The following is a 27,862-nucleotide window of genomic DNA, read 5'->3' on the forward strand; positions in this document are numbered from 1 at the left end:
CTGTTTGTGCAAGCAGAAGATAGGTACTTGGTAGACACAAGAGTTCATAAAAACACGGTTGAGATTAAAATCGGATCAGCTTGATCTTATTTTTAAATGGCAGAGCAGGCTTCATTAGCCAAGGGGTCTGCTGCTAATTGCATTACTTGTAATCCCATGCTTGAATACAGTTACTTAAGATTCAGAGTAAAGTTGTCTTATTACTGTTCATTCTGTAAAGTAACAATGTGTAGGAAATTCAATGATTGAGCAATATTTGGTGCTTGGGGGGGGGGGGGGGGAGGAATTATTGACATTTCAATAATGTTCACCCTTCCACCCTGCCTTTAAATTCACTTGGTCCACCCGATACCTCTGTCCCTTTTCTCAATCTCTCTGTTTCCGTCTCTGGAGACAGTATTGGGCCCGCTACTTTTCACTTATATGTTACTGATGGCTTTTTTGCAGTTTGCAGATCATAAAAGATAGATGCAGAGGCAAATGGTGTTTAGGAAGCAGTACAAAAGGACTTGGACTGATTAAAGTAATAAAACCACAGGCTATTTTCTAAATGGGGAGCAAATTCAGAAATTGGAGGTGCAAAGGGACTTAGAAGTTCTAGTGGAGGATTTCCTAATAAAAGATTAGCTTTATTTGTCACAAATACATCAGTGAAGTGTGCAATCAATCAGTGAGGATTGTGTTGAGCAGCCCACAAATGTTGCCACACTTCTGATACGAACATGGCGGGCCCCACAAATCATTAACTCCAACCTACCTGGAGGAAACAGAAGCAGCCACAGGGAGAACGTACAAACTCCTTACAGAGAGCAGTGGGAGTTGAACCCTGATTGGTGATTACTGGTACTAGCCTTACTCACCATGCTGCCCTGCCTCAAAAGGTTAACTTATAGGTTGAGTCAGTAGTAAGGAAAGTAAATGCAACATTAGCATTCATTTTGAGAGGGCTAGAACACTAAAAGATGTAATAGTCATGCTTTATAAAATATTGGTCAGACCACATTTGGAGTATTGTAAGCAGTTTAGGGCCCCCTATGTAAGAATGTGGCGGCATTGGAGAAGACCCAGATGGGTTTATGAGAATGAACCTGGGATGGAAAGGGGTAACGTACGAGGGGTGTTTGATGATTCTGAGCCTTATTGCACTACTGGAGTTTAGAAGAATGTTGGGGGAAGGAGGGGCAGGGAGAGAGGAAGGAATAGCTCACTGAAACTTACTGAATACTGAAATGCCTAGATACAGAAAAGTACAGAGGAAGACGTTTCTAATTGTGAGAGTCTAACACCAGAGGACACAGCCTCAGAATAATAGGATATCCCTTTAAAGCAGAGGTGAGGAGGATTTTCTTTAGTCAGGGGGTGGTGAATCTGGAATTCACTGACACAAACTACTGTAGAGACCAAGTCTCTAAATAACTTGAAAAAAAGTCTGTTATGCGAACAACACGAACACCTCTTTGAAAATCTAATAAGACTGTGATTGGCCATTTTGAGGCACAGTAGTCAACTCCCTCTCTCTTCCCCTTGTGAGAAAAGCACTGCTATTCATCTTCAATCATTTTAATGTAGCTTCTCGTCCCTCTAGTATTATACACTTTATTACAGGCAATTATAATTCACTGTCTACCCCTATATCAGCTGAGAATATAGCCCAGAGTGGTGAATGTGTGGAATTCATTGTCACAGGCAGCTGTGGAGATGAAGCCATTGACTATATTCAAGATGGAGGTTGATAGGTTCTAAATTAGTAAGAGCATCAAGGTTATGGGAAGAAGGCAAGAAAATTGGATTGAAATGGAAAATAAATCAGCCATGATCAAATGGCAGAGCAGTCTCAACCAGTTGAACAGCCTAACTCCACTCCTCTTTCTTACGGCCTGATGTAAATAAGTATTAGCCAAATAAATAATGAAGCAGATGAACTCAAAAGCTGATAAACCCCAACCATATATTTTCCTAAATCCTAAGTTTTGAATGAGGTGGCTGTAAATATGGTGAATGCTTCAGTTGAGATTCTTAACTATTCTTGTGAAGCAAACATGACCTTACTATTTAAAGACAAAGAACATGATCCTGTCAACTGCCTTATCTAATGTGAGTAGTAGAAAATGGCAGATTCTATAATGAAGACAGAACAATTCAAATTGATTTGGTGCAGATTTATGCAACAGGTATCAGGTTTATTAACCAGTTTCAGTTGCACTCAATAGTTAGTGAATTCTCTTTGTATAAATTACAGGGATTGGAAGTGGGCCTGACCCATTCACAAGCTTAATGAGCAATTTGGCCGAGGTGGTCAAATGCCACATTTTCAAAATTGTTGATAACTAAGTCAGCAAGATTATAACTATCAAGAAGTAGAGACTTGAAGAAATATTGACAAGCTGAGTAATGGGAAAAACAACAGATGGAAACTAATGTGTAGTTTCAGAAGATGAATTGAGATCAAAATCAGAGCAGAGTACAAAGGGACGGATGTCCTATTCATGTTACTTTCACACGCTCTCACATGATGTACACATACCTCTGTGTCCCTTTATATTTGTTACTCTACTATATATTGCCTACCTTGACTCATCGACAAATTTATCAATCCTGTATTTGGTGCGTACAACCAAGTTACTTATACGTATTGCAAGACATTGAGGCCATGACACCAGATCCTATACTACTTCAGTCGTAACATCTTACCAAATAGAAAAATGCCCGTTTACATCTAACCTGTTTCCTATAAGCATCCAGTCTTCTACCCATGCCAATGTTACCACCTACTAAAGGTTTTGCTTCATCTCAGGCTGTGTGGAAAACATTTTAACAATGTCTTCTGGATATCTATGCATATACACCAGTTCCCTTTACCCACAGCATGCTATTTCTCCAAAGAACTCCAAAACTAGTCACACTTGATTTGCCTTTTACAAAGAACAGCAACTATATTTGTTAACATAAGTTTTTAATAATAGTTTCCAACATTTTCTGTATTACAGAAGTTAAAAGGATTGTGTCTTTCTGATGTTTTGTTTGAAAGATAGGATTTAACATCTGCAATTTTCCAATCTAATGAAACCTTCCCCAAGTCTGGGTAGTTGCAAAGATAAAACTATTTAATTTGCAACTCCGTTTGGTACTTCTTTCAAGGATGATGTCCATCATGAGCTTAAGATTTGTTAGCATGGAACACCTTCAATTTTCCTCAGTACCACTTCTGGGAGATTTTAATTCTCTTCAACCCCCACCCCCTCAAAGTTCCACAAATTTTCAATGAACAGAGCTACCATGTTTATTTCAAGTCCTCAATTGTGCCAGAATTGTCAACTAGGCCACAGCAGCATTGGTATTCCACTGCAGGACTATAACATTTTCACTAGTGTAAAATGATGCCTGGAATCTCCTAACCTCTCCACTCAGATGTTATATCTGAGATGTTATATTGACAACTTGTCTAACAGAGAAAAGTCCTACGTCACCAAAACCCTTGCAAACTGAGTTATTAAACTCCCCATTAACCTCCTCTGCTTCAGTGGAAATGATGTTGCTATCTCAAATCACTCCCAGAATTATGATTTACTTTCTTTGGCATCATCGCAATTTAATCTTGAACAACATAAACAATACATGTTCAGAGGTCTATAATAATGTTAACAAGGATATTCTCATAAATATTAACATATCAGTTAAAATGGATTTTATTTTTACCTTTGACTTTAATACCAAGTTTCCTCAAAGCTTCTTCCACACACTGACTCTCTCTCTTCCGCATGAAACCATTGTCAATGTGAAGAGCGATAATTTGATCCTGGTTCAGAGCCTTATTCAACAAGGCTGTGCAAACAGTGGAATCTACACCTCCACTCAGTAAAACCTAGGGATCAAGACGTAAATTTAAGTGTGAACTGCAGTTTATCCATTAAAGAAAATGTCTGTTTAACTTATATTCCTGATTATTATAGGTACTTCATGCTAACAATGAAGCCTACCAAAACTTTGGAATGTCCAACTGTCCTTTGTATTTCTCGTATACATTCTGCTTCTCTATTCTGGACTGTGAATGTTCCACTGCAACCAGCTATGTCAAATAAGAAATTCTTCAAAATATCTTTCCCGTGCTGCGTCAGGTCAACTTCTGGATGAAACTGAACACCATAGAGCTTCTTTGACTCGTTTGCTATTGCTATGGAAAATTCAAACAAAATTAACATTCAGATTAATTTTTGTGAAATGCCATCTCTTGCAAACAAGCAACAAGTATCTGTTGTAATTTCAAATAATCATTCTAAAATACATTCCTTTGAAAAAAAGATACACTTTTAAGCCATAGTAACCAAATTTGCATCTGTCAGTGTCTTTACACTTAAGGTACACAAATACACACACACCTTCTGAATGCCATATCCACAATTAAGCACCTGAAAAAAGGAAAGCAAACTACTAATCTTCTTATAATTGCTCTTTCGTGTAAATATTGTGTATAATTTATGCCTAATTTAGGCTTTATTGTGTATGCAGCTTATAGGATGCTGAGGTGCTGCTACAAGCACGTTTTTATTGCACCTGTGCTTACATATACTTGTGCGTACGAAAATAAACTTGACTGATCAATCCTGTGACAGTTTGCGAATTTGAAAAAAAAGTCTAAGTGAGCAACACGAACACATCTTTGACAATCTAATGTCTGTGATTGGCCATTTTGTGGCACAGCAGCCATCTCCCTTTCCCTTCCCCTTGTGAGAAACACTACTCATCTTCCATTATTTCTAGTACTCATCAAACTGGTACTATGTACTTTATTACAGGCAATTATAAGAAACTATCCACCCCTATACCAGCTGAGAGTGGTGAATGTGTGGAATTCACTGTCACAGATGGTTGTGGAGGTGAAGCCATTGAGTATATTCAAAACAGAGGTTGATAGGTTCTTAATTAGTAAGGTCATCAAGGTTACAGGGAGAAGGCAAGAAAATGGGGTTGAAAGGGAAAATAAACAGCTCTATTTCCATCTTTAATACCTTTATTTTTTTCCTTTCAGGGTTCTTTTGAAGATCCTGACCCGGAGTGGACTACGGTTCTTTGCGGGAATGGGACCCACTCTCGGGGTTTCATAACCTGCCATTGTTGTTCGGCATGCCAAGGACTCGGCCTAAGTATTTCGCTCGGCTTTGGAAGCCTAGGATCTCGAGTCTCTGCAGATGGGCGAATCGAGGGTCGGTGTCACAACAGGAGACCCGTGTGTCGTTGGGGGAGTCAGAATATCTGCGGCTACACGCCCAGACACTTGCAATCCTTGGGCATAGAGCTGGAAAAAAGCAACTTGGCGGACTTTCAACATCGTAATCCAGCAAGTTGTTTGTTATGTCTCCCCATTTGCTGTGAAAACGGAAACACCTCTTTCTCCCTTATTAGGGAGAGAGAACCTTTGGTATGTCGAATACCAGGTGAAACACGAAGTCTTTGGGGTAACTGCAAGTCTGTCTTTACTGGTGCTTTGCTCACGCTTGAGTGCTCTGTGCTTTTTTTTGCCGGTGTTGCTTGCTTCTTACACGCGCGGGGAGGGGGGACTTACGGGTTCTAACATTTGACTGTTGTTCATCTTTGGGGCACTCGTCTGTATTCGTGGGTGGTTGCGAAGAAAAAGCATTTCAGGATGTATACTGTATACATTTAAACCAGCCATGATGGAATGGCAGAAGAGACTCAGTTGGCAAATGGCCTAATTCTGCTTCTATGTCTCATGATCTTGTACACAAAGACACATTTAGCTTCTAGGAGCCCAATAGTGTAGTTAATAGAGCTGCTCTTACAGCTCCACCCATCCAGTTCAATCTTGGTCAGCAATGCTACATGGAATTTGCATGTTCTCCTCTGCTATGTGCACTGCTCGCAATACTCAGGTTTTCTACCATATCCCAGACAGACAGCTTGGTAGGTTCAAAGCCATAGTGCAGAATCTGGTGAAAACTAAAGGAATGTAAAAAGAATAGATTTCAGGGAAATTAGTGGCAGAATAGGACCACTCCAGAATTGGTACCAGCTCAATGGGCTGAAATGGCCTCCTTGCACTGCAAGGAAATAAAAATTACCAATAAAGCCAGGTTAAATTAATTAATTAAGACAATATTTTAAAACAATTTCATATTGTAAAGAGTTTGATCATGTATAAAATCTGGCAAGTAAAACAACAACCAAATAGAAAGCGCAGTGAACTGCAGATATTGAAGAAGCATAAGTTTTTCCACAATGAGATTTTTGATTCCTCCCTTGGAGAACATCCAAGAAATTATGTGAAGTAGAGGATTGAGACTGGAGTACAAAATAGTTTTCCTTTCCAGGATACTACTTTGGAAAACGGTGCAAAAACCTCTACCTCCCAGGAATTACTTAGTTTGACCATTTCCCCCCCATCAGGGATTCCCTGTGAGAAGCGAATTTTCCACCAAGTCAGCTGTAGGAGCTACAGAATCCACTGTGCTCATTATATTTATTTATGGCTCTAGAAACTGATCCCAGAGATCAGCAGAGAAAATTCAGTAACAATTGGGTACAGCTAAACAAAAATCACGATACATGCATACACGATAATCACTATGTGAAATCAGAACACTAAAACAGCATACACACTATCAAGAGGATATTCTAAAACATCTATTGCACTGCAATAAAAAGGTACAAACATGGTGAAACAGAGATTCATTGACTGGATTTATGTATACCTGCTGCAATGTTTCCAGACCGTGCAACAACTTTGAAGCCTTCAGCCACCTTATCCACACTGTCACCATGAGTGAGCAACACAAGCTCATCTTTCTGTAGACCTCTAATGAAAGGAAAGACAAGTGCACAAAAACAAAACATTATGTTGCAATATGTCAAAGCATAAACTATATTAACTGATAATTTTAATACAATTGCATGTCCTAATTAGAATGTCATCTGTACCTGAATAGCGAACAACTATTGTCCACATTGATTGTAAACACACCATCTTCCCTCATGTTTTTTCTTTGCACGGTACCTCCAAAAACTTTATTCATCATCTGTAAAGTAAAAGCACCGTTATGCTCCAATAATCTCTCACTAGGAATTCCAATCAATCATATGGAAGACAAGTAGCAAGAATAAACTACATCAGTAAAGGCCCTGCTCCTTTATACTCAATTTTAAAAAACAAAATATAGTATATACAATACAAAGAGAAATTAATGTTGATGACCAGTGTGATATCAAACATATTAACAAAGTGAATGTGCATAATACCTGCATGCCATAGCAGATTCCAAGAACAGGTTTCCCAATTGTAAATATTGCTGGATCAAACCAGGGAGCATCTTCTGCATAGACTGAACTTGGCCCCCCAGATATGATGATGGCTCTGGAACATTTTTAAAACAGGAATGTAATGTACATCAAGGTATTTTAATAAGACTGTCAGTGAAATTAGTTATTTCAAATAGTTAGAAAATTAGAGTTTAATTCCAGTTGTAAAATAAAGGAACAAAATATTCCATGCAACAAAACGAACAAGCAGAGTAATCTTGGCAACAAAACAAGATTAATACTTGATTAAAAAGTACACAATTGGGAGAATTTGCTATCCAAGAATTTAAAACTGCTTGAGAAACTTGGTTAATGGTTTTTATTTTTCTGTTCAGTTCCCGAACTCTCGAAACTAGATGGTATTATGAACAAACCACTTCACACAGGGAAGCTTTCAACAGCTCTCAAGTTGTGAAGTTATCTGGATGCACATGAAAATGCATATACAGTCGGCCCTCCTTATCCGTGAGTTCCGCTTGCGCGAATTCAACCAACTGCGAATCGAGAAAACCTGGAAGTGATCTTCCAGCACTCATTCTTCGAGCACGTACACTTTTTTCCTTGTCATTATTCCCTAAACAATGCAGTATAACAACTATTTACATAGCATTTACTTTGTATTAGGTATTATAAGTAATGTATAGATGATTTAAAGTATGTGGGAGGATGTGCGTAGGTTATCATGGATCAGAAAAAAATCAGAAGTTCACTTACTAAGTAAGTCGGAACAGCTACATCCAGTATTATTTAGCGTCAGTTAGTCAAACATTGTTCTAGAAAATAGTATATATTTTACCTTTCTATGCATATAAAACACTTAAGAAACATATGTATTTCAATAATTAAACCACTGTGTTGCTTAATAATAATTGTAGCTTTCATTGGGGCGGGCCTTTCTCACTTTATCCTTTAAAATTGTTCCAATCGTTGACCGACTGTAGCCTAACGCTTTTCCAATGACCGATGGCGATTCACCTCTTTCCGATTGCTTTATTATTTCCACTTTATTTTCAATCATGATTGTGATTATTTTCGTGAACAAAAACACTGTGGATTCAGAGCTCTGCCGGGTCCTAAAGACCACCACTCTGATACAAATAAGATCCGGGGTTCCGCTAGGTCCTAAAATCCACCACACTGAAACAGGTTAAATAAGAGACTTGAGCATCTGTGTTTTTTGGTATCCGGGAGGGGTCCCGGATCCGATCCCTTGTGGATAAGGAGGGCCGACTGCAATCTGGTTCAGCAACTATCAATCAGATTTACACCAAAAACAAAATTGGCCTGTATTTTGTTGTCAGTGGCAAGACAACACACTGCCGGCTTAAACACACAAAATGCTGGAGATCTCAGTAGGCCAGGCACTTATCAAAAATCTCAGTCAACGTTTTGGGCCGAGAACCTTCACCAGGACTGAAGAATTTTTTCCATCCCAATTAACGACCTTGGCCCGAAATGTTGACTGTACTCTTTTCCATACATGCTGCCTGGCCTGCTGAGTTCCATCAGCACTGTGTTTGTTGTTTGGATTTCCCACATCTTCAGATTTTCTCTTGTTTGTGAATGCCAGTTTAAAGTGATCTTTTGAACCCTACAACTTTTGATATTAAGGTGACTGAGCTGCCAATTATTGAAGAATTGCCAAAAATAATCTAAAGGCAACATTTTAAGCCTGCCAGAGTGAAAAGCATTTGATGAAATACTGCAGGATTTCCTCTAATTCCTTCAAAAAGTTTTGTTTTGAACAACTTGAATACTCATAGAAGAAATGCACGAAGCAACAGCTGAGACTTGTTAACACTAATTTTGAGAAGGGAAAAAAACATACACATAAATTCCTTGTTCTCAACTCAGTCATAACACTGCTGATTTTCTCCCCCAAAACTGAAATATTTTACCACCAAAATTAATCTTCGAATTTGGATCAACAAAAATGCAAACACACTGAACTGTTTAAATCCTTAAGAATATTAAGGGAATGAGATTGGATACAATTTACCCTAACTGAAGAGCCTACAGCTAGTTGTGCCAGTGTGAGCATAAATTATCATCTATTTTATTTACGGGGTCTTAAATATGTACAAAAGTTGCTAATATTCAGTTGTTACTTATGTTCATGAATGGGATTCTTAAAGGAAATTTGAGATTAGAAATTGAGCAAGTATTGATGAAAAAGCAAGTTTTTTTCCTTCTTAGCAAGATTATATTATTGAAAATGTTAATTAACCAGAAAAAAATTATGACAAAAATATACGTGGAACTATTGCCAATACTTACCGAAAACCATTTTCTTTGATTGCAAAAGCAGGTGTCTCTAATGGCAAGATTTCTGACTGTACAGAGAGTTCTCTCACACGCCGGTCGATTACTTTTCCATACTGCGCTCCTGCATCAAGAATCACTAAGGCACCTTCATATTGATGTCTAACATCCTTGATGTCACCTCCAGAACTCTCCTGTTCAGAAAGAAACAAATTAAGGAAATATTTCAAAATTTTAAGAATACACCTACCATCGTACTCTTCAAAGCAATACATTTTGCAAAGAAACCCACAAATGACTCCAAATTCAAAAACTCTTTTTGGACTTAAAACAATTACTTAACTCCTATTCCAATATACCATCAAACAGGAGTCAACATGACACTGTTTAAAAGCCTGGATTTGGGTGATCTTTTCAAAGTTTGCTACAATAATGTGTAAGTTAAAAAAAAACTAGCCATTTGGTCTTTAGTGAGGGAAGTTTTAACCTACAGAAAGGTAAAGATGGAATGGCCATTGGCCAGAAAAATTGTAAATGGAATTTGATCCAATGGGGTGCAAGTAAAAAAAAGCGTAGCAACATGGCAAAATTATCAAATGGTGCAGAGGAACAAAAGAACCTTGTACTTAAAAAGTATACATAAACATATCAACATGTGGAGGAGCAGCACAGCTCAGCCCCTTGAGTCTCTCCCATCACTTAATAAGATCATGGGTGTCTACCAGCAAACTGAACTCCACATTCCCAACACTTGCGGTAGCAGACTATGTTAGTAATGCATATGAAATGTTTTCTTTTTAATAACCAACCGGACAATAAGAACGGAAGCTTACAAGAAATTGTACAAAAGCCCTCGTTCCAGTATAGCAAAAACATAATTTCATGGAGGTGCTATCCAATAGATTTAATCGGCATTTTGCCCAGTCCTGAAAACTACCCAAGATAGAACGACAAGGTGGTTTTTTTTGAAACAGATACACCATGAGTAGACTTAAAGAAGCACACTGCACTATAAGGGCCTAGACAGGGGGGGTCCCAGAACCAATCCCCCCGTGGATAAGGAGGGCTGACTGTACAGAGAAGTTGTACAAGAAAGACCCCGGATTGAAAGGGTTAACACAAGAAAGGCTTTTTAAGATGGCTTTGAGCATGTACACACTAGAGATTAGAAAGGTGGTGGTGGTGAAGGCGGGGGGGGGGGGGGGGGGGGGAGAGGAAGAACAGACATTTTATTGAAACCTACCAAATATTGAAAGGTCTGGAAAGATGTGGAGAGAATGTTTCCTGTAGTGCGAGAGTTTAGGACCAGAGGACATACCTTTAGAATAAAAGGAGGTCCTTTTTATGAGGAGCTATATATTTATCCAGAGGGTGACGCATGTGTGGAACTAATAGACACAGATGGCTGTGGAGGTACAAGTTATTTGGTATTTTTAAAGCGGAGGATGATAGAAAGTTACAGGAAGAAGTCAGGAGACGGAAAATAATTCAGCCATGATTGAATGGCAGAGCAAACACGATGGACTGAATAGCTAAATTCTACTTTTATGTCTTATGGTGAAAGGAAGACTTGCAAATTGATTCCTGCAGTTATCCAATGATAGATTACCTCTTGTACTACAATCATATGTAAAGCTTTAGAATGCGCAGAGAACTAAAGTAATATGATTATTTAGTATCTCACTGCCTACTCTCAACCCCTTGGGTACAAATGAATACCTTGACAAATAGAAAGTTTAAGAGCAGGTTTAAGCGGAAAATCAGGAGAACAAAAAGATGGAATGAGATGGATCTGGCTGGCAGGGTGAAAGATATATAGACTTTAGTAAGGCCTTTGACAAAATCCTTCAGGCATGGCTAATCTGGAAAATTTGGTTGGATGGAATGCGGGGTGAGCTAGTAAGGTGGATTCAAAATTGGATCAATGAGAGGAAACAGAGTGATGGTTGAAGGTCAATTCTCTGACTGGAGGCCTGTGACTAGTGGGTTGCCCAGGTCTCTGTATTCATGTAAATTATTTGGATGTGAATATGCATGGCACAACTAGGAAGTTTGTTGATAATAAATTAGAGAGTATTGCGAATCAGTTAGCGATCAATTACAAAGATATCTTGATCAGTTAGACATTTGGACTGAGGAATGGCAAATGGATTTCAATTTGGATAAGTGAGAAGTGATAACTTTGTCATTCAATTCAGGATATGTTGTCTATACTAACTCATCTGTATAGTGAATGAAAGGGTACTAACTAATGGTGAAGAAGAGAGGGACCTAAGGGTACAAGTGTACAGTTTGCTGAAAACACCCAGACGTCTTCTGAGAGAAAATAATGGAGAAGTAAATTATCAAAGGACATACAGGTGGCCCCCGTTTTTCGAACGTTCGCTTTACGACAGCTCGCTGTTATGAAAGACCTACATTAGTACCTGTTTTCGCAAACCAAAGAGGATTTTCGCTTTTTCGAAAAAAAATGCCCACTTTATATGTGTGTTTACCCCGAGAAAGACTACAATGACCATGAAGCCTTGTGCGAGTAGTTGTTTACGCATGCGTGTACGTGCCGATTTTTTCCCTCCAATTCGATTTCAGCTCACTGTCTTCCTGATTTTGATAGGTGAAACTACACTGTACATACAATATTACTACTTTATATTGGCTGTATATTTATCATATCATTCCTGCTTTTACTATATGTTTGTGTTATTTTAGGTTTTTATGTGTTATTTGGTTTGATTTGGTAGGTTAGTTTTTTTGAGTCTGGGAACGCTCAAAAAATTTTCCCATATAAATTAATGGTAATTGCTTCTTCGCTTTACGACATTTAGGCTTACAAACTGTTTCATAGGAATGCTCTACCTTCGACTAGTGGGGGAAACCTGTATGTATCACCATATACATTCCTGAGATTAATTTTCTTGAAGGCATTCAAAATAATCACAAAAACAGAACAGAATCAGCGAAAGACTATACCCAACAGGACGGACAAACAATCAAATACAAACAGAAGAAAAAATAAGAATAGGGTGGTGGGGTGGGGATACGCCTCTAGAGTAAGGCGCTCCTCCACTCCACTTGTCTGCAGGTCACCCTTGGGCAAGGCTAAGCACCTATTTGCACATGAACAGCTACTGCACATCACAAGTCCTGCTTATACAACCGCTAACACCAACCTCTGAAAACTATTGATAATTACTGGGGTCAGACTTGTAAAAATACTGCCCAGAAGGCTGCAATGGCAAACCACTTCTGTAGAAAAATTTGCCAAGAACAGTCATGGAAAGACTATGATCACCCATATCATACAATATGGCACACAACAAACAATAAAAATAAGTAATAAATAGAGAACATGAGATGAAGAGTCCATAGGTCATGGGAACAGTTCAGAGTTGAGGTAACTGAAGTTAACCCACCTGGTTCAAGAGCCTGATGGTAATAACTGTTCCTGAACCTAGTGGTGTGGGTCCTGAGATTCCTGTACCTCCTTTCTAATGGCAACAGCAAGAAGAGAGCATGGCCTGGATGGTGGGGGTCCTTGATAGGTGCAGTTTTCCTGCATCAATGCTGCATGTAAATGGGCTTAATGATGGAGAAGGCTTTACCTCTGATGGACTAGGCTGTATCCACTACTTTTTTTAAGCTTTCCATACCAACCTGTGATGCAACCAGTCCACTGCACATCTATAGAAGTTTGCCTAAGTTTTAGATGAAATGCCAATTCTTCACAAACTTCTAAGATAGTAAAGGCACTGCTGTGCTTTCTTTATAATGACATTACTTGCTGGACCAAGGACAGATCTTCTGTAACGATAACACCAAGGAATTTGAAGTTGCTGACCTTCTCCACCTGATCCCCTGACGAGGACTGGCTCATGGACCTCTGGCTTCCTCCTCCTGAAGTCAATAATCAGTTCCTTGATCTTGCTGACATTGAGTAAAATATTGTTGCTGTAGCACCACTCAACCAGATTTTCAATCTCCCTCCGACATGCTAATGCATGAACACCTTTGATTCCGCCAACGACAGCAGTATTATCAGCAAACTTAAATATAGTATTGGAGCTGTACTTAGCCTCACTGTCAAAGTGAGTAGAGGGCAAAGCACCTAGCCTCCTCGTACATCTGAGCTGATGGTGATTGTGGAGGAGATGCTGTTGCCAATCAGAACTTACTGAGGTCTGCAAGTGAGGAAATAGAGGATCTAATTCCAAAAGGAGGTATTGACGCCTAGGGCTTGAAGCTTATTGATTAGTTTTGAGAGGATGATTGTATGAATGGCAAGCTGGAGTCAATGAAGAGCATTCTGTTGCATGCATCGTCGCTGTCAAGATGTTGCAGGATTGAGAGAAGAGCCAAAGAAATTGCATCTGTATGTTGATGGTAGGCAAACCGCAGCAGATCCAAGTCATTTCTTAGGCATCAGTTGGTGCTACTGGATGATAGTCATTGAAACAGTTACTACATTCTTCTTAGGCACTGTTATAATTGAAGCCTCCTTGAATGGGTGGATACCTCAGACTGCAAAAGCACAAGATTAAACATATACGTGAACACTCCCGCCAGTTGATCAGTACAGATCTTTATTACTCGGCCAGATGCCCTACAGATTCATCCTCCTGAAGAATGCTCTCACATTGATCTCAGAGAATGAAATCACAGAGTCATCAGCAACCAGGTCCATGCTTTGATGGTTAAAGCGAGCATAAATGGCTTTCTGGGAGCGAAGCTTTGTTATCACTTGCTTTCACTCTAGAGGAGGCAATAGCGTTCAAGCCCTGCCATAGCCGTCGAGCATCCTTCTGTGTTTCAAGTTTGCTCTGGAATTACCACTTTGCATGCGAGACGGCTTTCTGGAGATCATATCTAGACCTCCTGTACTTCAATTGGCTGTTGGACTTGAATGCCACTGATCTGGCCCTCATCAGATTGCAGATCTCAATCTTCATCCAGGACTTCTGGTTGGGGAAGACTCTCAATGATTTTGATTGGTGGAACAACAAGTTGGCTTGCATGTGTGCATATGTTCGACTGCTGAGAACGACTTGTTCTTGCCGATAACCACCATACACTATTAATTTACAAGACATGTCATTCGGGGCATGGGCTATTTTTTAGTGCGACTGTTTAACTGCTATCTTGTATGTGCTATATATGCCTTTTGCTGTATATGACTATTGGCACTGTTATGCACCTTGGCTCTGGAGGAACTGTTTCATTTGGCTTAATTTATGTATTGTTGGATGATAATTAAACTTAAATCTGAACTTGAAAGTCTGACCTTGCAAAGTATATGAAAACAAAATGTCCTTTCCTTTAACAAACAGTGCAAGTAAATAATTGTTTGATATAGCATGAATACAAATTATATTTTAATCCTCAATCAGCTTACAGAATCTCATGTAACCATGACCAAAACATAGCTTCATCTGTCAAAATACTTAGATTTCTTAATTATGACAAAATCATCAATTTAGAGCAATTGTAAAAACAAATTAAAATGCTTCCACAGTAATATTTCACAGCATTCAAAAAAAACTGGAAACTATGAACTGGTACAGTTGCAGTGGTTAAAGAGTAAATGAGGCAACAAATTTAGAAGAGCCAACATAAAAATAGTAAATGAAGAATATTGAGTGCTTTTAATGAACTACTTATGGAAAATTTTATCAATTTTGAGATAAAATCTAAAACCAATTGTCAAGGGTATGGATTGAGCTCAGTATTCAAAAAAAACACAGAACAGAAGCAGCTCAAAGAGTGATAAATTATGATAACCAAATAATTAATTATAATCCAGGACATAAATGTAAAGGCAAAAGTGATAATCCAAGACTCAAAATAAATGACAAAATGCAAACAATAAAGGTAAAATGAGGAAACCATTTAAGGTTGGACAGAATTGGACAAAGTAATCTGGAGAAAAAAGTGAAGGAAAAAGTGGTGAAAATTTTTTTAATATTGGCTAAAACAAAAACTAGCCAGCAGTGAAACAATACACATGAATGAGGTAAGGATAAAGGTAAAGCTGAAGAAAATGCAAATCTAAGTAAAATATTAGAAAAAGAAAGGAAAGCAAAAAGCAGGTAAAAACTGAATTCAGGAGTTTAAGGACAAAAATACTAAAATTAAGATACTGCTATTAAAACATCAAGAATATAATCAAAGCTAAACATACCTCAGTAATCAAGCTGATTAACTAAGGACATTTGGAGAGAAGTAAAAATTATAACCACATGTTAAACACCAAAATTCTGACCAGACCAGCATTACTGTGCACAATTCCGGTCACAATAAAACACAAAGAAAATGGAGAAAAAGCAGATGGAGTATTTAAATGAAATGCAGAACAAATAGAACACGAGCAATATTATTACAGTATTAGTTCTTAATAGTTATTGACAAAAAAATTCATCCACAGTATGCTGCCGTGTTCTTTTGATTGACTGTAAATGAACAAAATCAGTACAGACACCTCGTGCAAATACCGGACTGCTTTCATACAATGTTTTCCACAATTGCATCCCCCAAACCTTCATTTTTATTGTAATATTCATAATAGTTGTCCATACCTTTAAATTCTTCATAGTTCCTAACTCAAAGTAGTAAAATAGTTTCATTTTCATGCCCTGCCATTTCTGGCATCTCCAATCCTGATTGCTTGAAACTGCAATGAGTGAGCAAAAGTTCTGAGTTGTCTTACTTCTTATTTCTCACCATCACCTGTGCCAATCCCTGCAGCATTTGGTGACCCTGTAATCTGTTTTAGAGGCCGATGTCTGAACTGCTTTCATGAGCATAACTCCTCCTAGGGTGTCAGGCCCTGATTGTGTACCTGGTAGGACACTTAAAACCTGTGTCAACAAACTGGTTTGAATGTTCAAGGATATTTTCCAATTGCTCACTTATGCAGTCAAAGGTCCCCACCTACTTCATAAGGGTGACAATCACACCAAGAACAAAGTGAGCTACCTCAAGACTGTTGCCCTGTGGTACTCACATTTACTATGATGCAGTGCTTTGAGAGGTTAGTCACTGCCACATCATGCTAGCACAGTGGTTAGCACAATGCTTTACTGTACAGTAGTGGTAACCAACCTTTTTAAGCCCAAGATCCCTGACCTCGACCTTAGTGAAAGGCAAGATTGACCTACTAGATCGTTTAGAGAAAAAACAGCTTAGATTGTACTTCCAACTTGAGGCCCTTTATTTGGGCTAATTTAATTACATAATGGGTATTTTAATTACATAAAATGCTTTTGTCAAACTTTCAAATTAATTCAACCAAGAAAACACTGTAACTAGCATATCAAACAGGCCATAGCAGCATCAAGCTCATCCAATAACACCTTGAAGCTGATGCTGAAGCGCTTTTGCTTGAATCAGGTTTATCAGTTTGACCACCAGTGTCATTACATGAGAAAAGTCCATGACCTTCCCAGCCAAGGCCTACTGATGAAGCACACATTGATAATCCAGGAAGTCGGTAAAATCAGGGTCATTACAGCACAGTGCTATAAAACCAACGCGCACACTGCGCATTGCTGGGGCCCTATCAGTAGTAATTGCCACCAGTTTATGAATGGGGATGTCATTTTCACAAACTTTTTTAAAAACTCATTGTAAATATCATCACCTCTCGTTCTCTCCTCTAATTGCAAAAGAGTGAGGAAGTCCTCCTTTGTTGTAAAATCCTGGAAAGCCATTCTGACAAATTCAAGCTGAGCTGTTTGCATTACATCCTGGGATTCATCGAACTGTCGTGAAAAACATTCACAGTGTGACAAGTCCTTTAACACTTGTCTATCCATGTCCTCTGAGCAGCATGTTTGCTAGGCCTTCAATCCCGATTTCAGTTCCTCAACTTTCCTGGTATTGGTAAACTGTTACTGAGACACTAGTATAAGTTTCAGAGGTACGCTAGCTAATGACACCACTGTTTTTGTTTCCCTTTCCTTTACATTTGGGGAATGCTGGAATTTAAAGGGGGAGAAGTGTTGTAATGTGAGCATTATAAATATAAATTAATACCAATTAGGATTATGGTAATATAGCAATACTCCCACTACAGAAAACTGTTCGTAAAGAGAGATTGCTTCCGGGGTTGTGGGGTTTTCCTTCCAGTCTTTTCTGCCCAGTGCGCATTAGTGAAAACCTCCGTATGCAAATATCATTTTACCGTCCTAGATAAAGTTGTTATTTTGGGCATGAAGCTTGTCGAGTGATCCTTTTTCAAAGTAGAAGTTACTACATATTTGCATCGAAAGGTTTATCAGGCATAATGTATTTGTGTATTTATTTTTCTTTTTTTCAGGATCTACTGGGAAAGTCTCAAAGATCGACCGGTCAATCACGATCGACTGGTTGGCGACCACTACTGTACAGGCAATTTGGGTTCAATTCCCACTGCCGTCTGTAAGGCATTTGTATGTTCTCCTGTGATCACATGGGTTTCCTCCTGATGTACTGAATTCCTCCCAGAGTTCAAAGACATACTAGTTTAGTAGGTTAAATGATCATTGGAAATTGTCCCAAGTTTGGGCTAGGATTAAATTGGGGGACTACGTACTAGGCAGCGTGGCTCAAAGGGCTGATTCCACTCTATGTCATTAAGTAAAATCAACTCCTGCCTAAGCAAGTTCCTGAACTTTCTGCAATTTGCTTATCACAACAGGTCTACAGCAGATGCAATGTCAATGGCTCTCCGCTCACCCTTGGATCACCTGGACAACAATATCCATGTCAGGCTGCTGCTTACTGAATACACTCACCATTCAACATCATTCCCTCAGTTTTAATCAATAAACTCCTAACCTTGGGCTCTATACCTCCCACTGCAACTGGATCCTTGACTTCATTGGACGAACAGTCAGTGCAGACTCTACATAACATCTCCTCCTCGTTGACAACCAACACTCAAGGATGCGTGCTTAGCCCACTGCTATATTCACTCTACACCCACAACTGTTGAGCTAGGCACAGCTCAAACACCATTTATAAATTTGCCAAATTTCAGGTGGCGATGAGGTGGCATACAGGAGTGAAATACATCAGCTGGTTGAGTGGTGTCAGAGCCAACAACCTCACTCAACATCAATAACCAAGAACCAAGACTATGCCAACGACACACAGCGATGTTTGCATGTTGTACACAAAACTTCTAGATTCTCTTCTGAATCACAATCACTGCAATTGGCAGTTTGTATTTTCCCTTTAAGCAACATGCTTTTAAACTGGCTTAATGAATTAGCGATCTTCTGAAGGGCTTGGCAGACTTAACTCTCAAGAATGTAAAATAACTAAGTAATGCAGATAATAACTTTCAGATTTTGTTTAGTTGCTGTCTGACTTGCTCTGAATTTTTGTTACCTTCATCATTATGAACAATGGATCATTGTTATAATGCTCGTGACAGGAACGTTGAATTTTGAACATTAAGATACAGGAAGATAGCTAATCAGCACAATAGTTAAACTTTACAGAAATAACTTGGCAAATTCATCTTTATTTATGAATCCACGCTTTCTGCCACTTGTACCAACTAAGTCTATTCAAAATAGCAATGGTGAATTCACATTTATTCTACAAACCTCTTCCAACTCTCTTCCTTCAATAGCCATGAGACTATTGAACTGCCTGCAGCACCCAAGTCTCATCACATACAAATGAAGTGCCAGCAGTGTTTACTTTTTACTGTTTACTTTTTAAGCCTGTGTCATAAATGCACATTCTTATTTGTTAGCTTATTGCTGGAAACATTACTTGTGTGAGAGTTATACTCTGTTGTACACCTTGATTTGGAGGAATATTGTTTTGTTTGGTAGTATACAGGTGTACGGCTGAATAGCAAGAAACTTGAACTAGCTGCAACAACAAATTGATCTCAGTTTAGGTTTAACCTTTGGACTTTTCGCTGCCCCACTTCTCTTGAATCCTAATGGGCAACACAACAGCAAAGTACCAAAGCTGCACAGCTCCAGTGGCCCGAGTTGTACATTCTACATGGGTTTTCTCCAAGAGCTAGTTTCTCCACATCTCAAAGTCATGCTTCTGAGTTAACCTGATGTTCATTGTGAGGAGACAGCAGAAGTGTGTAAATTAATAAGCAAAGGTGGAGGGGGGAGAAAAATGTGAGTGGGATTGATGGGAATTCTGAGAAGTTGCACAAGTTCAAATGGTAGCATAGACTAAGGTAGCATGGACTAAGATGTAAATACTGTTGACTTGCAAAAAACAACTGCCAACATTGAATGAGGATTCCATATGGCAAAACATTTTTCTATCTAGTGCTTTTAAAACATATATATGCATACAATCAAACATAAACACTTTAAAATCCACAGCGCGAAATGATACCCCTTTTAAAAGGCGTCCCGATTACGAAATTATTTATTATTCGTACTGTCCTCCCAAGACTTGCAATGTATCACTGCGGTAACGGTCAATCACCAGACCAATGGTCATCATTAAACCTCTGAGGATTAAGAGATCAGGCACAAATTCACTCCGATCTCTCGCACCTCAACATCCACCATCCCCACCGTCTAAACAGAAGTATGGCTCCACTTTACAAGGGCTTGAAGCACAATGTTAAGGGCGCAACTTCACAGGTCCTGGCTGATGGGTGTATTCACTCCCCAAACCCAAACTAACCGAACTCCACTGTACAGTAACACAAGTTATACCATGATTAAAATACACCAAGCAATGCAATTACCCTGCGGCCTCGGCATGACGCTGATCAGCCCAAGCCAAATAAGTGAACACAATTTTTGAGTGTAGCGCCCAGACCTCTAGGCCGCAGGTTCGGCTTCCACTGAAGCTGGCAGAACGGCACCTCGCTGGCCCACTTCTCGACCCGCAGTGAGGAGGAGCAGGCCCAGCCCAGACTAACCTTGGAATCGCCATTACACAGCGCCATCGATGTCGCCCCAGAGTCCGGCAGTGGCCACAAACGCGTGCGACACTACTCCTCACTCGCACTCAGTGCAGCTTTCGCGCCGACAATGCGAGACTAGCCCATAGTGCACCGCGCAGTGCTGGCTCCGCCCCCTCCCCAGTCCGCGCTCCGGACCGCCGACCCGCTGGAAGGGCCATTCAGCGAGACCTACACGTCTTGTAGGGGAGGGCATTGAGTTTCGCAATCCTCACGTCGTAAGTTATTGCTTACAATTCCTATTTTCTGCATCAAATATACAATTTAACTTGCTTACGTTCGACACGACGATTGAATAATGGATTTGAACAAAGAATGAGCCAGAATTCGTTAAAAAGCTGCAAAGTTACAACACACACTCTTAATTTCATACAATTATGGTACGAGTGATTTACCCCATTTTACCTTACAAGCCAGAAACTAAAAGGGGTATTTTGCAACTTCCCAATGAATTCTTTGCTGGAAAAATTGTATAGCTAATTATGGAAGCTGGAATCCTCAATCAAAATCGTTGACTATGCCCACAGTGGGGAAAAAAGACATAAGTTATTTCAATCAAAGAGACAGTTAATTTTAATTAAAAACCTTGCAATCCTCAGGTTGTTGAATGATTGGCCCTGCTTCACCATGAGCTTTCCCTAAAGATCTCATTATCATTCTCTTCCCGAGTTTAAACAAAGCGTTGAAATTGCTGAATAAATACAAATAAAATACAATATAATGACTCAGCTGAAGAATTATAACCAGGATATATTCCATAGGCAATCATTGTTACCAATGTATTAAACTTCACTACATTTTAGTTGTAACCTTTTAGTTTTTTTCTCACTCCTATTTCAATCTCTTCATGGCTATTAATTCACTGTTACTTTCTCAAGTTTTTATTGGGTAGCATAATGACACATATTGCAAACTTTCAGGCCCAGCCATCCTGAGTTAGTCCTGAACTCCAGTGGTGTTTGTGTGGAGATTGCACATAACCCTGTGGCCAGAGAGGCTTCCACTCCAACCCAAGGATGTGCCAATTGGTAGGTTAACTGGCTACTGGGAATGGCAGAATTGACAAAAGATGGGTTTCCAATGAGAAGATGAGTCATTAACCATCTCAACTTCTGCACTCTTCTTTCCTATTCAAACTTCACCCCCTCTGAATGCACTGCTCTCTCTGCACCAATTCTCAACCTCACCATCAAACTCATTGACAATGGGTGTGCTGTTGGAGTCTGGCAAACTGACCTCTATCTTGCTGAGGCCAAGCAGTAACACCTCCTCTTACTTATCCCTTGAACAGGACCCCACTAATGAGCATCAGGCTATTGCCTCCTGCACCATCACCAACTTCATCACCTCTGGAGATCTCCCATCCACTGTCACCAACTCTGCACTGCTCACTTCCACTTTCTACACAAGATCCACAAACCTGATTCCTTGTAGGTCTAGTGTTTCTGCCTGCTCATGTCTGCATAACTCAACTCCATTCTTCCCCTTTGGTTCAGTCCCTTTCGATTTATTTTTGTGACACTTCAAACACTTTTGATTACTTCAATCATTTTAAGTTCCCTCATTTTCATTTTCGACATCCAGTCCCTATACAATTCTATCCCCCATCAGGAAAGCCCTAATGCTCTCTGCTTCTTTCTGGACAGCTGGACTAACAGTTGCCCTCCACCACTCCTACTCTCTGTCTGGTAACAATTTCTCGTTTGGCTCCTTTTACTTTCTCTAAGCCTAAGTTGTAGCCATGGGAACTTACATAGGCACCAACTATGCCTGCCTGTATTCCAAGCCTACACTGGTAACGCACCACAACTCTTTTTATGTTACGTTGGTGCTGCTTCCTGTTTTCCACCCATGCTGAACTCATCAATTTCATCAACCTTACCTCCAATTTCCACCCTGACCTCAAATTTACTTCATCCATCTCTGACACTTCTCTCCCCTTTATAATCTCGCTGTCTCCTTCTCTGGAAGCAGACTATTGACATATATCTTTTACAAACCTACTGACTCTCTTTCCACCCTGTCACTTGTAAAAATGTTACTCCCTTTTCTCAGGTCCTCCATCTCCACCATATCTGTTCTGAGGATGAGGTTTTCTATTCCTGAACATCTGAGTTGTCCTCCTTCAAAGAATCAGGTTTCCCTTCACCACCATTGTGCTGCCCTCAACCACATCTCCTCCATTTCCCACATGTCTACCCATACCCTATCCTCCCACTGCTTTAACAGGAACAGGATTCCCCCTGATCTTACCGACTATCCCATGAGCCTTTTTATCCAGCTCATCATTCTCTGTAACTTCCACCATCTGCAACAGGATCCTACCACTGAGCACTTTTCTCCTCTTCGCTGTCTGTAAGGATTACTCTCCATGTGACTCCCTTGTCCACTTGTCCCTCCCCATTGATCTCCCTCCTGCCACTTACCCATACAAGACTGATAAGTGCTACACCTACTCTGACATCTCCTCCCTCACCAACATTCAGGGCCTCAAACAGTCCTTTCAGGTGAGGTGACACTTCTGTGAGAGTCAACTATTGTGTCCTGTGTTCCCAGTGTGGCCTCTTCTACATTGATGAGACCCAACGTAGATTAGGGGACCACTTCATTGAGCACCTTCATTTCATTCACAGCAAAAGGCAGGACCTCCTGGTGGCCATCCATTCCAAGTTGCCTTCCCATTCCCATATGTCTGCCTCTTCTACTGCCAAGAGGAGGCCAAACTCAGTTTTTAGGATCAACAACTCATATTCCATCTGGGTAGCTTCCGACCTCTAATGGCATGAACATTGATTTCACTAACTTCTGGTAATCCCCACCCCCATCTCTTCTTCCATTCCCATTCTGGTTCACCCCTCTTCTCCTCACCTGCCTATCTCCTCCCTCTGTTACACCTCCTCATTCCCTTATCCTCTTCTTTAGCTCCTTACCTCTTCCACCTCCCAGATTTTACTTCATCCCCACCCACAGATCTTCCCTCTCACCTGGTTTCAGCAGTAAATGCAGATTGTACTCCTTCCTCTCCCCCTACCTTCTTATTCTGGCTACTGTCCCCTTCCTTTCCAGTCATGATGAAGTGTCCTGGCCTGAACTGTCTACTGTTTATTCCCCTCCACAGATGCTGCATGACTTGCTGAGTTTCTCCAGCATTTTGTGGGTTGCGAAAGATGGGAGAGTGTATTTGATCCTTAGCTAGCACAACTGCAGTGAAGTAGGGTGTGGTTTCCTGTTGTTTAACTGTATAAATAATCAAATTCCACTCATTGGTGCACTAAGGATGAAGTTTGCACAGTAAAATTAAATGTCAGGCAAGTAAAGCAGATTATGGATTTCACCTCTCGGGGTTGGATGAAACAGAAACTATGTAAATATTGACAATTAAACTGAATATATAGATGGAGAAAAAGTTGTTGAAAGGATGAGGGTGAGTACGTATGAAAAAATCCTTGCTCACATAGAAGGCAAACCAACACCAACTGATTGAAACAGATTATTTAGCTTAGTGCTGTAAATGAGCTATATTTTTATTAATAAGTAGAATGGCATGGTAAGACTCCAGTTATTTGGAACGCTCTGAACTTTGGTGGTACCTGGTCAGCAGATTTCCCAGATTACGAGATGACACATATTAGATTAGATTCAACTTTATTGTCATTGTGCCGAGTACAGATACAAAGCCAAATGAAATGCAATTAGCATCTAACCAGAAATGCAAAGAATAGTGTTATTTACAAAATAACTGTGAATAAAAAGTGCCACAGCACACAAATATAAAAGTACTGAGACAGTACAATATGGGTGCAATACTGCTTAGCACTGTGATGTGAGGTTCAGCAGGGTCACAGCCTCAGGGAAGAAGCTCTTTCTGTGCCTGCTGGTGTGGGAGCGGAGGCTCCTGTAGTGCCTACTGGATGGGAGGAGAGTAAAATGCCCACGGTTAGGGTGAGATGCATCCTTGATAATGCTTTTCACCCTGCCCAGGTAGCATTTATGGCAGATGTTCTCAATGGTGGGTAACTGGATGCCGATAATCTGCTGGGCAGTTTTCACCACACGCTGGAGTGCTTTGCGGTCTCATATGGGACAATTGTCATACTACACTGAGATGCATTTGGTGAGTATGCTCTCAATGGTACAGCGGTAAAAGTTCATCAGTATCCTGGGACAGAGGTGAGCTTTCTTGATGTTCCTCAGGAAATAAAGGCGCTGTTGCGCCTTTTTGATCAGAATGGAGGAGTTCAGGGACCAGGTGAGATCCTTGGAAATGTGGACACCAAGGAGTTTGAAGCTTGATGCACGCTCCACTACAGCTCCATAGATGTAAATGGGGATGTGAGTGTGGCTCCTAGCATGCCTGAAGTCCTGAAGCTATTATACCCTAATAGCTCAGCACTCTTAAACCACTTTTTTTTAATGTTACACAGTATTACAATAAATTGTCTCCCTGAGTGGGACAGAGAGGGTCACAGAATCAGGGCAGCATGTACTACCTGACAAAGCAGGTACTAAACCCATTGAGATGTCCAAATATATGGACAGAGGATGTTGGCCAGAAAGAAATAAAATCTAGAAGTAGTTTACAGGAATAAGGCAAGGGCAGTGGAAACTGTCAAAGCAGGAATCGTTGTCCTTGCCATGTGGTTGCAGGAACAGAGACTAACATTTTCTGAAACTGTCCTTTAAAATTCAAACAATTCATTTTGTGTATTGTTTGATGAACTGGTTCTTTCTCAGGAATAACTAAGGCTACGTCCACACTAGACAGGATAATTTTGAAAACGCCGGTTTCGCATAAAAACGACAGGTGTCCACACCAAGCGTTTTTGAAAATACCTCTGTCCACATTAAAACGGATATTTGGGTGAATCTCCCCCTACTGGGCATGCACAAGACACATCTACAGAAAACAAGCGACATGCTTGGTGTTGAATCTTGCTGTGAAAGTGCACGTTTGTGCAGTTACAGACTAGAAAAACTTTAAAAGAAATTGCCAAACGACCGACAGTTGTTGGCTCTCGCGCAGGAGGACTTAAAACTGAAAAAACCAAATACTGGAGCGTATGGAGGCACCCGACAGGGAGCTCATGGACAGTATGACCCGGCTGATGAAGAACATTGAAAAACTGACTAACGCTGTTGCATTAATAAAGCACCTTGTTAAATGTATAAAACATGTCTGCATCAGTGTTATCTTGTATTTCCATACAATGTTACAGTAGGCTGTTACACATCTATTGTTAGAGAAGTACTTGCATAAACCACCCTCATACAAGCAGGGACAGAAAACAGGGCAAAGTGAGTATACTTATTTATTCCGTAAGTTATGGGTCAAAGTATTTGGTGAGTACATTTCTATCTCTTCTGGCTTGAGTCTCGTTGCCATCTGTTCTGAAATTGTTAGGTTGTATAGGGGGTTGTGTTCAAGAAAACAATGAAATGCTGTGCTGCCGCCACCATCTGTTCCGGCACGTCTTGACAGCATTTTTTAAAACTCTCCGGTTACCCCGTCCACACTAATCTTGCCCAATGACGATTTCAAATTTATACACTCTGGAGGGCGTTTTAGAAAAGCTCTGTTTTTGGGGGAGGAAAACGCTGTTTCAGTATAGACGGAGGATCAAAACGAAGAGAAAAAGCTTTGGTTACGGATTTATCCGGTCTAGTGTGGATGTATCCTTAATCAGAACAACTGAACATGGACACAATGGGTTTCCTGCTAATGATCTACTAAACCTGACACCAAGAGTTCAGATAAGGAACTCTTTATTATATAAAATTGCAGGCTTGTAGAAGGAACAGCCTATGATCTAGTGGTCTGGGCCCAGTGTTTGGCTGATCTGGTTTGAACCAGTCTGAGTTGGAAATGAAAGCAAAATACCTAGGGCATGTCTGGGGTAAGAGCTATTAGGCAGTACTGTACTGCTTGAGCCTTGAGCAAGAAGTTGACACAGATCAGTCAGATGAGCTTGAGACAACAAAATTGAAACAACACAGATGAATTCAATAAGGAAAAGGTTAAGAATGGAAAACTTCTGAAGTACAGACAGCAAGAAAATACAAAAACCTGAGGTTCAAAGAGACTTGGGAGTCCTGGTGCAGGATTCCCTAAAGGTTCATTTACAGGTTGAGTCTGTGGTGAGGAAGGCAAATGCAATGTTAGCATTCATTTCAAGAGGACTAGAATACAAAAGCAAGAATGTAATGTTGAGACTTTATAAAGCACTGGTGAGGCCTCACTTGGAGCATTGTAAGTAGTTTGGGGCCTTTATCTTAGAAAGGATGTGTTGAAACTCTAGAGGGTTCAAAAGAGGTTCATGAAAATGATTCCAGGATTGAATGAATTGTCATGCGGAGAGCATTTAATGGCTCTGGGCCTGAATTCAGTGGAATTCAGAAAAATGAGGGGTGACCTCATTGAAACCCATCGAATGGTGAAAGGCTTTGATAGAGTGGATGTGGAGAAGATGTACCCTATGGTAGGAGAGTCTAAGACCAAATGACACATGTACCCTATGGTAGGAGAGTCTAAGACCAAATGACAGAATAGAGGGGTATCCTTTTAGAATGGAGATGAGGACGAATTTCTTTTGCCAGAGAGAAGTGAGTCTGTGGAATTGTTTGCCACAGGCAGCTGTGGAGACCTAAGTTTTATGCATATTTGATGAAGAGGTTGATAGATTTTTGATTGATCAGGGTAGGAAGGGATATGGAGAGAAGGCAGAAGATTGGGGCTGAGAGGAAAATTGGATCAGCCATGATGAAACGGCAGAGCAGACTTGATGAGCTAATGGCCAAAATCTGCTTCTATACCTTATGGTCTTAAGTTGACAGAATAAAAAGGTTGGGGGGGGGGGGGGAGAGGGTAGCTAGAAAGTGATACGTGAAGCCAAGTGGATAGGAAAGGTAAAGGGCTGCAGAGGAAGGAATCTGATAAGAGAGGATAGTCTTTGTTTCCACCCTATCATACCATTCCTATTGTTCATTTCATATTTCCTCCTCCCCTGCAACCTGAATAAGTTTGATTTTTAAATTCTCGCAATTCTGTTGGAAAATGAAATCTGAAACATTAGTTAATTTTCTCTTTCTACTGATGTTGCCTGGTTAGTGAGTATTTCAAGCATTTTTTTGTTTTTTTTAGTATTTCCACAATATACATTTTTTTTGCTATTTGAAACATGTTGGAAAGCTAAACATGAGAGTACAATGATAGGGAAAAGATGATAATGTGAAGGAAGGGCGCCAAGCCACTGCTAGAGATGTACTGATAACATATCCTCATAGTTAGGAAGGGATTTTATAAAAGTAGACCAGTGGACTTCGACAGACAGCTGTGGTGGCCAAGTCATTGGGAATATT

General features: G+C 40.1%; 2 protein-coding genes across 3 annotated transcripts in view; one reads left to right on the top strand and one right to left on the bottom strand.

Moving 5' to 3' along the window:
• The window catches only part of gmps (guanine monophosphate synthase), a 48,116-nt gene that overhangs the window by 12,009 nt on the left and 8,245 nt on the right, over positions 1 to 27,862 (bottom strand). Inside the window, exons 1-7 of one of the 2 annotated variants that reach the window (XM_073041061.1) lie at positions 20,465 to 20,610; positions 9,589 to 9,767; positions 7,252 to 7,366; positions 6,934 to 7,031; positions 6,708 to 6,811; positions 3,978 to 4,171; positions 3,697 to 3,862 (exon numbers count right to left, since the gene is read on the bottom strand). In XM_073041061.1, coding sequence (XP_072897162.1) covers positions 3,697 to 3,862; positions 3,978 to 4,171; positions 6,708 to 6,811; positions 6,934 to 7,031; positions 7,252 to 7,366; positions 9,589 to 9,767; positions 20,465 to 20,491 — 883 coding nt within the window. In that variant the 5' untranslated portion in view covers positions 20,492 to 20,610. Of the gene's footprint in view, positions 1 to 3,696; positions 3,863 to 3,977; positions 4,172 to 6,707; positions 6,812 to 6,933; positions 7,032 to 7,251; positions 7,367 to 9,588; positions 9,768 to 20,464; positions 20,611 to 27,862 lie in introns of those variants that run through there. The other variant, XM_073041062.1, reaches the window with a different exon arrangement.
• slc33a1 (solute carrier family 33 member 1) overlaps positions 20,625 to 27,862 on the top strand; it is a 50,312-nt gene continuing 43,074 nt past the window's right edge. The window contains exon 1 of the mRNA XM_073041065.1: positions 20,625 to 20,724. The gene's annotated coding sequence lies outside the window, so the exon portion shown is untranslated. The remainder of the gene's footprint in view (positions 20,725 to 27,862) is intronic.

This window comes from Hemitrygon akajei, chromosome 3, assembly GCF_048418815.1.
Source record: "Hemitrygon akajei chromosome 3, sHemAka1.3, whole genome shotgun sequence".
Taxonomy (NCBI): Eukaryota; Metazoa; Chordata; class Chondrichthyes; order Myliobatiformes; family Dasyatidae; genus Hemitrygon; species Hemitrygon akajei.